Here is an 11,991-nt window from a genome sequence, read left to right on the forward strand (position 1 = left end):
CATCCCTCCACGTGGATTCGCCAGCCACTTCTTCTCACCCGACGGCGAGGAGTATCGCCGGGGGAGGGGGGGGGGGCGTAGCGTGTGGGAGGATCACACTATCCCCCCTGAACAGGCGCCCCAAGACCGATCAGAGGGGGCGCTAGTGCAGTGACCAGGACACATGCCCACATCTGGCTTTCCACCTGCAGACACGGCCAATTGTGTCTCTGTAGGGACGCCTGACCGAGCTGGAGGTGGCAACACGGGGATTCGAACCGACGATCCCCGCGTTGGTAGGCGACGGAATAGACTGTCATGCTACCCCGATGCCCTTTTTCCATTTTCATCAACGCTAAAAAAATACACCACTATGTGAGAAAGGCAGCAAATGATTAGGAGAACGTAGCAGGAGGCGGCGGTAACAGACTCAATCAAACGGTTTCAATAGGACCAGTTAGGAACCAGAGAGGCTGGATAATGAACTACGTCAGGAACCAGAGAGGCTGGATAATGAACTACGTCAGGAACCAGAGAGGCTGGATAATGAACTACGTCAGGAACCAGAGAGGCTGGATAATGAACTACGTCAGGAACCAGAGAGGCTGGATAATGAACTACGTCGGGTCTCAAACAAAGGCGCCGCAGCAATTGCCGCGGCAACCTTGCACCGTAATTTTCCTAAAACAATTACCCAGCGAGTGTGTGAGTTTGCTTTGAGGGGAACAATGAGAGGCTGGGAGCTCCTGTTCAGCTCCTCCATTGTTGTTTGCTCGGCGTTTTGAGCTCAGACCTCCAAACCAAGGGGCCGTGCTCCTGACTGAAAACGCTCCTTACTAATCCGACAGTCGTTATTCTGTGCAGCGTTTCTGCATTTAAAATGACTCTGACATTACGGTACACAATGAAGAGGAAATGGCGGGTAAATGTGGTCGTAAAACCATTAATTCATCTTCTTTTGACAGAGCCGGGTGTCCCTTTGGTCACAATTCAATAGAGAGACATTTTCTTTTTCTAAAATGTCATCCTTTTTTTCTAACATCGTCCCCTGTAGTGTAAATTAGTTCTGTGAAGTTGAACCATCGAAGTGATTCATACAGTACACAGGGGAAACAAAAACACGGAATGAACCGCACAAAAGCTGACAGGATAAAGACAGAAAAGTCAGGAGAGCAGTTTCAAATACACAGGACGAGGAGACACTCGGGATGACACGTAGACGAGGAGCAAGAGGAACACTAAACGGGACACATTTTCAAACAGACCCCGCATCTCACCTTTCCACCCTCTTTGCCAGCAGATCCAGGTAGACCTTGCTCACCAGGTGGCCCCGGGGAGCCCGGGTGTCCTCTCTCTCCGCTGGGTCCTGTCTCTCCCGTGGGGCCCTGTGAGGGACAACAGAAGAACACATGAAGTAGTATATCTTTAATCGATATGTACTAGCTGCACCAAGCATCCGTCCAGCCGTCCATTATCCGAACCGCTTATCCTGCTCTCGGGGTCATGGGGATGCTGGAGCCTATCCCAGCAGTCATTGGGGCGACACCCTGGACAGGCCGCCAGACCATCACAGGGCTGACACACACACACACACACACACACACACACACACCTAGGGGTAATTTGTATGGCCGATTCACCTGACCTACATGTCTTTGGACTGTGGGAGGAAACCGGAGCACCCGGAGGAAACCCACACAGACACGAAGAGAACATGCAAACTCCACACAGAGGACAACCCCCAAGGTTGGACTACCCCGGGGCTCGAACCCAGGACCGTTTTGCTGTGAGGTGACCGCGCTAACCACTGCACCACCATGCCGCCTGCACCAAGCATATTTTTACTAAATATTAACAATTTTTTTTTGGGGGGGGGGGGGTTTACCCCCATTTTTCTCCCCAGTTGTACTTGGCCAATAACCCCACTCTTCCAACCCATCCCGGTTGCCGCTGCACCCCCTCTGCTGACCCAGGGAGGGCTACAGACTCCCACATTCTTCCTCCAATACATGTGGGGTCGCCAGCCGCTTCTTTTCACCTGACAGTGAGGAGTTTTGCCAGGGGGACGTAGCACATGGGAGGATCACGCTATTCCCCCCAGTTCCCCCTCCCCTCTGAACAGGCGCCCCGACCGACCAGAGGAGGCGCTAGTGCAACGATCAGGACACATACCCACATCGGGCTTCCCACCTGCAGACGCGGCCAAATTGTGTCTGTAGGGACGCCCGACCAAACCGGCGGTAACACGAGGATTTGAACCGGCGATCCCCGTGTTGGTAGGCAGCGGAATAGACCGCCGCCCCACCCGGACGCCCCTAAATAAAACACTTTAATGGCCATTTTCTCAACACAGCACACCGTCTGTATGTGAAACACTTTTTCGAAACATGGGTTGTGTGTGGGAAAAGGAAGTAAAAAGATGAAATTCCATATTTTAGTCATTACATACTGTTTTATGAATACTTTGGTAAGACTTTATTTGAAGGGGTGTGCATATAACATGACATGTCTTGATGCATGCTCAGGATGACATGATATGACACCTGTCATGAACATGAAGGAGTCTTTATGAATGTCTGTGACTGTTGTCATTAAGTGTCACTCTGTCAGTTGTGTCATCCGGATCACAGCAAAAGACGGTGAGCTCAGACATCAGGTTCAAGTACTTCCCTGACGGGGGTTAAGCAGGTGTTGTGGGAGGCTAATCTCAAGGGAAATGCTCTCGTGTTTGCTAATTAAACACACCATGCCTCAAACGCCGCAAGTCGACTTTCCTCTTCTTCTTTTTTTTTCTTTGCATCAATCCACTTTGGTGACACTTAATGAGCAAAACGCACAACTGCAATGCCACAGTGGCGATGCTAATGGTACCCAGTGACAATAGACGGAGCTTGATCATTAAGAAAAGCGCATTAAGATGACATAATTGACCGAATGACACTTAATCCGTCTGTAAACTTCCAGCTATTTAGTTACTCATGAGTATTCGACAGAAGACTCATAAAACATAAAGATGTGTTGCATTGTCCTAATGCCAAAAAGTTACTGAGTTTGTGAGTTTTTAACCACATAAAACTTCATCGTGACTGGATGGAAGGAATAATAATACTGTAGTGAATTCAGGGGGCAGCCGGGAATCGAACCCGGGTAGCCCGGACCACAGGCGACTGCGCTAACCAGTCAACTAAAGGTTCGGACCCTTTAGCCAAGAGCTGGCGAGTCTACACATCCGTGGTCCGGGCTACCCGGGTTCGATTCCCGGCTGCCCGCTGAATTCGCTACAATACGTTTTCACCCGGGGTCCATCCATTATCCAAACCGCTTATCCTGCTCTGAGGGTCGCGGGGATGCTGGAGCCTATCCCAGCAGCCATTGGGCAGCAGGTGGGGAGACACCCTGGACAGGCCGCCAGGCTATCACACACACACACACACACACACACACACACACACACACACACATTCATACCAAGGGGCAATTTAGTAATGCCGATTCACCTGACCTACATGTCTTTGGACTGTGGGGGCAAACTGGAGCCCCCGGAGGAAACCCACGCAGACATGGGGAGAACATGCAAACTCCACACAGAGGACAACCCCCCCCCCCCCCCAAAAGTTGGACTACCCCTGGGCTCGAACCCAGGACCTTCTTGCTGTGAGGCGACTGTGATAACCACTGCACCACCGTTCCACCCCTTCTGCCACAATGTGGTTCAAAAAGGATCGGGGGACACCGGAGACTTTCCCACTGTGATACTTCTACCACCCTGTCATATTTAACTATGGTTGAGGAGGGGCACCTCCTTTTCAACACATTTCTACACTGAATTTAATTCTTTATTTGGCAAGGTGGATTATTTTCTAGGATATAGTATTATCAATGTTTTTCTTAACAGAACCAGACAGGCCCAAATTCATTTTCTCAGACTCCAAAAAAATTAAAGAAAACTTAAAGAGACCTTAGTGGTTCGATTGAACATACTGGGACATTTCTGTGCAACTCAACCCCCTCAAAAAATGTCTTCTCTACTGCAAATTGGTGCAAATATCTGTTTTTTTCTAAACAACCATCCCCGGCAGCACACATCTTATCTTGCAGCAACATGGGATCACCGTAGATGTCGAGGTTGACAGCAGCAATTTAAATGCAGTGTAAATTTACCTGTGGCCCGACCACACCTCCAGGTCCCGGGGGTCCAGTCTTTCCTTGGAAGCCCTGGAGGAGTAAACGGAGGAGTAAACGTTCAGTCATTCTGCAATTCATTTTTTTCTTCTTTCTCTACCTACGTAGATAAAATACCCTCATCTGAGAGACATGGAAGGGCAAATCCCTGGTTTGTATAAACTTATTTGGAAATTAAAGCCAGACTTGGATTCGGATCCTTGTGTTGTTCAATGTTCACATGTAAAGAGATATGCATGTGTATTGTTCACAACGTGTGTCTTGCGTTGTCCTTTTGTGCGGTACATTAAGTCTCACTGTACTTGTACCACATCTCAGCATGCGATGTTGTTATGTAAGTTTCTGGTGTAACTTCGCATCAGCTCCACTGAGACCAGTTCCCGTACTGTGATCGTATCCGCCAAATGAGGCCATCCTAATTCTGTTTACCCTTCCTATACAAGGCTACCTTCCTCCCCGTACACCCCCAGTTGTTATGGAAGCTTTTCAAACATCCTGTGTGTATTTGACAACAGGCACAGAGTCAAGTAATGGTTCGCATTCATTTTGACCTCTGGAAGTCCAAAAGCTGGACAGGCTTTGCCACGCAAGGACAATTCAGATGGTTTCCTGGGATTAGAGTATAAAGTCGAAAAAGTAAATACTGTTTAACTTGGGACCTGCATCATAATTCAATTTCAACTCATGCCAGTCCCGTATTGTCTCCGTTTATAAAGGCCAGGACCCACATGGCACACGCCCCGGGGGCTGCAGCACACTACTGAAAAACCGGTGGATTTCTGGCAGCGTGCGTAAACATTTGCAAAATCTATTTAATTTTGGTCAGCACACAATACACAACCACAAAAATATTTTGTACTACCCTAAGTGATAATACTAACTGCATGTTCTGGAATCCGCGGTACCATGTAGTACACACGACATATTCTGTTGCATATTCTGAGGTAGTCATTTGAGACCTACTGCTGCGGTCTTGATCCGTACTCCGTCATTTCTACAACCTACCTAACAGGACGGGCACACGTGGTCAAAAAGGCACAACGCAATCCATCCGCAGAATGAACCGCTCAACTCACCGTCTCTCCTCTCTGCCCTGGGTGGCCAGGCAGCCCGTCCTTCCCTGGTGGGCCCTGTGGTGGTGGGGAGTGAATGGGACAGTAAAAAAAAAGAGTCCAACATACTGCATAGAGTCAACGTGAAACCATTCTAAAGCTTTCGGCGTGAGATGGACGGCGTCTAACTCACATTGGGTCCTTTGGGTCCAGGGAAGCCGACTGGTCCTTGTGGCCCTTGAGGTCCCTTGAGGAGGAAGAAAATGAAAATGAATTGATAAAAGAATTGGAAGGCTGGAAATGTGAAATAAGGCTCAAAACAAGAAATGGACTGCAGGGTGTACTGACCCAAACACTTCGACTGTGTTAGATGGTTTACCCACCGTGGTGTTTCTAATATAAGGTCACTATAGACATTATACTTTGTACTGTTTTGACACTTTGGGTTTAAACAGTGATCATCCACTACAAGTTGTGGAGAACCGAAATTTTTCATTTACTTTGAGCTTCGTCTCCAAGTGATGAAGAGCCATAGATAGTGTTGTTATTGCTTCCCACAGATGGGCAGTTTTGAAACGGAACATAACAGGGAGGAAAACAAACAGAATGTGATACTCACCCTCTCTCCTGGCCCGCCGGGGGGCCCGTCATTGCCTGAGGTACCCTTAAGAGATAGAGATGATAAAGATATCACTGCCACATCACCAAGTGAAGATTAGCTATTTCGCCGGGGCGAAGGTTTTAACAGAGACTCGGGTACAGTAGACGTGCTGGGGTGAGACAGCATGTGGGTTTAGATACACATTTCAAATTCTGTATTGCTCTCTGCAGGATTTCTGCACAACGTGGTGCACGTAGACGTTATGGCTTATTGAAACATTCAGGGTGAGATGGCAAACGTGGAATTTTACAATCTCAGACATGGTGGCTATCAAACAGATCGGCATGCTGAGGGATTCAAAGTCTTTTAAACCTCTCCTCACTTTTGTATTCAGACTATTTTTCTTGTTCAGGTATATTGTAATATTTCTGAATCTGACCTTATTCAGGCTATTTTTCTTGTTCAAGTATATTGTAATATTTCTGAGTTGAAGGTGAAAATACATATACGCATCTTGTGCCAAGTACAACCGTGACCGGTATTTGACTACTGCTCAATGTTTTGTTTTTTTTGTGGATCCCCCCTCCCCCCCCCCCCAATTGTATCCGGCTAATTACCCAGCTCTTCCAAGCCGCCCTGGTCACTGCTCCACCCCCTCTGCCAATCCGGGGAGGGCTGCAAACTACCACATGTCTCCTCTGATACATGTGGAGTCGCCAGCCGCTTCTTTTCACCTGACAGTGAGGAGTTTCGCCAGGGGGACATAGCGCATGGCTATTCCCCCCAGTTCCCCCTCCCCCTGAACAGGTAACCCCGGCCGACCAGAGGAGGCGCTAGTGTGGCAACCAGGACACATATCCACATCCGGCTTCCCACCCGCAGACATGGCCAGTTGTGTCTGTGGGGACGTCCGACCAAGCCGGAGGTTTACACGGGGATTCGAACCGGCGATCCCTGTATTGGTAGGCAACGGAATAGACCGCCACGCCACCTGGACACCCTGCTCAGAATGTTTTGCATGAACTTATTCTCTTTAACACTGGTGACGTCGGTCCGTACCTTTGCACCTGGTTTTCCCGTTGGTCCTCTGGCGCCGCGGCCACCACGTGGACCCTGTACATGAAACAGAATAAGTGAGTGAAGTACGACATTTGTTTGTATTATGTGTTATTTCACTGCAAAATTAAAATGAAACACCAGCAGCAACATATGCCATTGTGCGAATGGCTAGAAATCAATGTCCGCTGCAACCCCAACCCTCCCTCCTGCATGGAGCATCAAGCCGGAGAGATACCTTTAAAGAAAACAATAAATCATGTGTGTGGAAAGCTCAGTCTGAGTTGGCAGACAGCTGAATTGCCTACCGTTGGGCCCCGCTGCCCTCTTGGGCCAGATTTGCCAGCGATTCCCTAAGAAAGAAAAACAACGATTTTGATTTAGTACAAAACCAATCCTCATTTTAGACAGTAGCAAAGACAGCATCTGAAAAATAAGAAATACTATTCTTTTTTTTCCTTCTCTCTCTTTTCAGAGGTTTAACCTGACACCACTGTAAGAAAAAACAACCCGTATCAGAACGGTTGCCCGTGCTAAGGGACGTAATAGAATCAGCCGGAACATTTTCAGACGAGAATAAATAATCAAATCGCCATGGTAAATGGTTACCCAGAGGCCCTTGACAGCTTGGACTGCTTGTCAGTTCGGGTGTGTCGGGTCCAAAGGTGTCTGCCTCTCAATGTCAGTCTGAGAGCAGAGGGCCGTTTGTTTCATCAGCAGGCTGCCCCGAATCTGCCCCAGCTCAACCCCCGCCCCCGCCCCCTCCCCGAAACCAGCCTGCAACACTTCTTTTCTGGACCTCCCTTCCGCCCGCTCCGCTGAGAGGCCTTCAGAGATGCTGTCAAGAGCGCTCCCAGCCACCCTTCAGCATAAACAAATCCATTCACATGGACGTTTTATTTTCCTTTTTTTTTTTATATTTGTTTCTTTTATCGTATTCCTTTTCTCCACTATTCAAGTTGTGTTTCAGTCATCTGCACTGGTGATGAAAGAAAACTACTGTGAGCACAGTGTCTCTGAAACACCCTTGAGATGAAAAAGAATAAATAAACGAGAAGAACAAAATGCCGTGACCGAACCGACGCTTCTTTAACAGAGGAAAGGAGGAGAAGAAAACGCGGCTTACCCTTGTCCCCTTCTCTCCATTTGATCCTGGGAATCCGGGGAAGCCATTGGAACCCTGCAAATACAAGGTTGCAGAGGAGTGAGACAGGTAGACAGACAGACTGCTGGACAGACAGACAGGGGGAAAGACAGACAGATAGGCAGACAGAGAGAGAGACAGTAGGACAGATAGAATCTGGGGAAGCCATTGGAACCCTGCAAATACAAGGTTGCAGAGTGAGACAGGTACACAGACAGACAGACAGACAGACAGACAGACAGACAATACAGAAGGACAGATGGACAGACAGACAGAAGACAGGCAGACAACACAGACAGTGGGACAGACAGATAGAGAGAGACAGAAGACAAAACAGACAGACAGACAGATTGACAACACAGACAGTAGGATAGACAGAAAACACAGGGATAGGAGGACAGACAGACAAACAGGAGGACAGACAACACAGACAGAAGACAGACAGACAACATAGTCAGACAGGAGGACAGACAGACAACACAGACAGACAGACATCACAGACGGACATATATAAAGAGACAAAATTGTTGATGACTTGAAAATTGGGGTCAGAAGGATAGAAAGTTAGAGCTGGGCAATTATCCTTCCAACACGTGATATTGTGATATGAAACTAGATGTCATCTGGGATTTGTGACACCACTTAAATGTTGTCATTCCCAAGTCTTAAATGCTGCATTACAATAAAATGACAATTTTCAGAATTCATTTGCCTGTTTTAGCTGAGAGAGTTGAGCAGTGACTGTCTCTGCCTGCTCAGTCATCATAGCCACATTACTAATGACCATCTCTCAGAATGTTCGTGTGTGTGTGTGTGTGTGTGTGTGTGTGTGTGTGTGTGTGTAATCAGGTCTATCTTATGAAAGCACCAATAATCATCCTCAAAATATCGCCGATATTATCGATATCGAGGTACTAAGTTAAAGACATCGTGTTGGACTTGGTCAGTATTGCCCAGGCCTAAAGAAAACGTGTCCTGTAGTGTAAGTGTGATAGCACCATGCTCATGGAGGCCATGAAGCTGCTTCCTGTTTAGACCAGGAGTAATTAACAGAGAAATGGAGCGGTCCTCGTGTAGGTGCTGTGATCATCTAATCGGCACACCACAGAGAGATTTGTTCGTGGGACTTCAGTCTACAATCTGCCAGTTAGTTCACGTAGATGAATGTTTCCGTCCCAATGCTCTGCAGGAAGCCAAGGTGAACTTCCTTCTTAGTTGGTTAGGACCTTTCCGACACATGGCGCTCTAGTGTTCTTAGCTTGTTAGCACAGTTAGGGAGCAAAACGGGAAGATAAATTAGGTAGCGGAGAGCAAATAAAGACAAGGGATTGGGAAACGCAGATCCCCTTTGATACCGATCAGCAATTTAGCTGTTGGGTTTTCACAGGCTGTGCCCTCTGATAGCAACTATGGCGTCAGTCAAACAAGACGGCCCGCCGCATGACAATGCCGCCGGATAAACACATCTGGGAAGAGGACCACTGGTTAGCTTAGCAATACCGTATCATTTTATGCAGCGTTGGGGGGGGGGGCACGTAAACAATTAAAAGTTATCTCTGAATTTCATCAACACAAGAGGGTCACACACACACACACACACACACACACACACACACACACACACACACACACACACACATATTGGCAACAGAGTAGGTGTGATGCTCATTATTTCTTTGCATGCATGTTTACTGGATATCACGGGTGCAATGGCGTGAGCAAAATGCGGTAGCGTGGTCAAGACGACAGAGGGGCAAACAGACAAACATTGCGGTGACAGCAGGTAGAAGGCTCTACACTGCTTAATTGGGTTTCACAGCCCCACGGTGACGGTAAACCAAAAGGGGGCACTGAAACCGGACAAGCCTGACTTGTTCTGCCGAGATAAGACAGTCCGCGGGAGCTACAGCCTATTGCATCCCGAATCACCAGTGTGGGAAAGCTGTCAACAGAAAGAGACCTGGCGAGGCAGCCAAAAAACACACCCGGAGGAGCAGTTCGCTCACAGGCTGGAGGAGAGGCGAGAGAGAGAGGGGGCGAGAGAGGCTGAAAAGGGGGGGGGGGATGAATTTGCCGTGAGCTCGCACGGTCTGAGAGCTGCGGTTTGATGAGGGTCAATGTCTATAAATGACTCAGTATGTATTTAAGTGGTACCTCTTTTTTGTGCTTAATCAGTTTCAAAAATAGTGAAACACATACACAAAAAGTAGACAACTATCCAAAAAAAAAAAAAAAAATCACACTTGATCTTTTTTTCTCCCCAATTGTACTTGTCCAATTGACCCACTCTTCCGAGCTGTCCTGGTCGCTGCTCCACCCCCTCTGCCAATCCAGGGAGGGCTGCAGACTACCACATGCCTCCGCCAACACATGTGGAGTAGCCAGCTGCTTCTTTTCACCTGACGGTCAGGAGTTTCACCAGGGGGGCGTAGCACATGGGAGGATCACGCTATTCCCCCCCCGAACAGGCGCCCCGGCTGACCAGAGGAGGCGCTAGTGCGGTGACCAGGACACATACCCACATCCGGCTTCCCACCTGCAGACACGGCCAATTGTGTCCGCAGGGACGCCCGACCAACCCGAAAGTAACACGGGGATTCGAACCGACGAGCCCCGTGCTGGCAGGCAACGGAATAGACCGCCACGCTAGCCGAACGCCCCCAACATTTTAAAGATGTAATCTCTGCAGCATGCGGACAGGACACATATAAGTATCCTCTTGGAAATGTTGAATAAGAAATCCACTATTTGAAAGAAATTCCTCACGGAATACTCACTCACTGAGTCATCATCTGAACTTCAGATGGCATTTATCTCCCAAAACGAACACCCGAGAGTGTTTGGGGTGAGTTTCCAACTCTGCTTATCTGTCCCCCCTCTCTGCACATCTCTCACTTTGTGTAATCTGTCCAGATCTCTCATTGATTCGTCTGCTGCTCTCAAACCCAGATATCCTGCTGACACGATAGCCCTTCTTTTGACAGATCGCAGACTTGCCCATGTGGATATGCCAGGGCACGGGTGGACCTGAGCAGTCATAACAGTGCCGAAGCTCGCCGGTGCTGACGGGGGCAGAGAGGAACCAGCTGTAACAGCACATCTTGATGGAGTAGCGATGGCACACCGGGGACACAGTACCGGGGAATGTTAAATGCTAAGTGATGTCCTGAGTTGGCTGAGGTAAAGGACAGAGGACAGCTGATGACTCTAGCAGATGAGGATGTGTGTGTGTCTCTTGCACCACGTGATAAAGTGTGTGCGTGCGTGTGTGTCTGTGTGTGCGTGTGCATGCATTTGTGTCAGCGAATCAGCAAACATTGGGGTGGCACATGCAAGCAAGTTCTTAAGTTGAGATAATTACGAGAGTGCAGTCTCTCTCTCACACACACACACACACACACACACACACAACGCCATCCCAGGTGGTGTAGTAGTGAGTATAGGGAGTGAGGGAGGGGGGAGCATCGTGCCTGTGGGGAGTGTCCTTGTGAAAGACACAGAGTTTCTACCAGCTCCAGGGGTGCAATGCTTTTGTTGGCTTTGACCTCTCTACGGAGGGAGGCAGGTGAATAGAAAAATATCCTGATGGGCACAGAGTAGCATAATATTTTTGTCATTATTATAATATCGCACCTTGGGGCCCTGTCTACCGGGGTATCCAGGTAATCCGGGAACACCGAGTTTTCCCTAAACAAAAGAGAACAAAGCAAAACAGAAGAAAGGCATCAGATCCTCATTGCATCACCAGAGAAATCCTTTAAGGCACCAATAAAAATTCATAGCAGCGCCATCAAAAGAAATAAACTTGGTTATGTTCTTGGGCTCTGAATCTTGTTAGCAACACGCTTCTTTACATCCGTGTTCATGACCTTGAGCTGTTTTCCACTGGAGCGTTTTGGCCTCTAGCTGCAAAGTCTCTTCACTACAGTCCATCTGGCCTCAGATGATCTATGCCAGGTGCTGATACACAAGATGTG

The 11,991-nt window shown here is 48.3% G+C and overlaps 1 protein-coding gene across 1 annotated transcript in view; it reads right to left on the reverse strand.

Moving 5' to 3' along the window:
- Positions 1-11,991, reverse strand: part of LOC130123817 (collagen alpha-1(XI) chain-like) — a 116,841-nt gene that overhangs the window by 44,317 nt on the left and 60,533 nt on the right. Inside the window, exons 31-39 of the mRNA XM_056293117.1 lie at positions 11,648-11,701; positions 7,997-8,050; positions 7,179-7,223; positions 6,874-6,927; positions 5,833-5,877; positions 5,407-5,460; positions 5,238-5,291; positions 4,141-4,194; positions 1,257-1,364 (exon numbers count right to left, since the gene is read on the reverse strand). Of these exons, the coding sequence (XP_056149092.1) occupies positions 1,257-1,364; positions 4,141-4,194; positions 5,238-5,291; positions 5,407-5,460; positions 5,833-5,877; positions 6,874-6,927; positions 7,179-7,223; positions 7,997-8,050; positions 11,648-11,701 (522 nt within the window). The remainder of the gene's footprint in view (positions 1-1,256; positions 1,365-4,140; positions 4,195-5,237; positions 5,292-5,406; positions 5,461-5,832; positions 5,878-6,873; positions 6,928-7,178; positions 7,224-7,996; positions 8,051-11,647; positions 11,702-11,991) is intronic.

The sequence above is a fragment of the Lampris incognitus genome, chromosome 14 (genome assembly GCF_029633865.1).
Source record: "Lampris incognitus isolate fLamInc1 chromosome 14, fLamInc1.hap2, whole genome shotgun sequence".
Classification (NCBI taxonomy): Eukaryota; Metazoa; Chordata; class Actinopteri; order Lampriformes; family Lampridae; genus Lampris; species Lampris incognitus.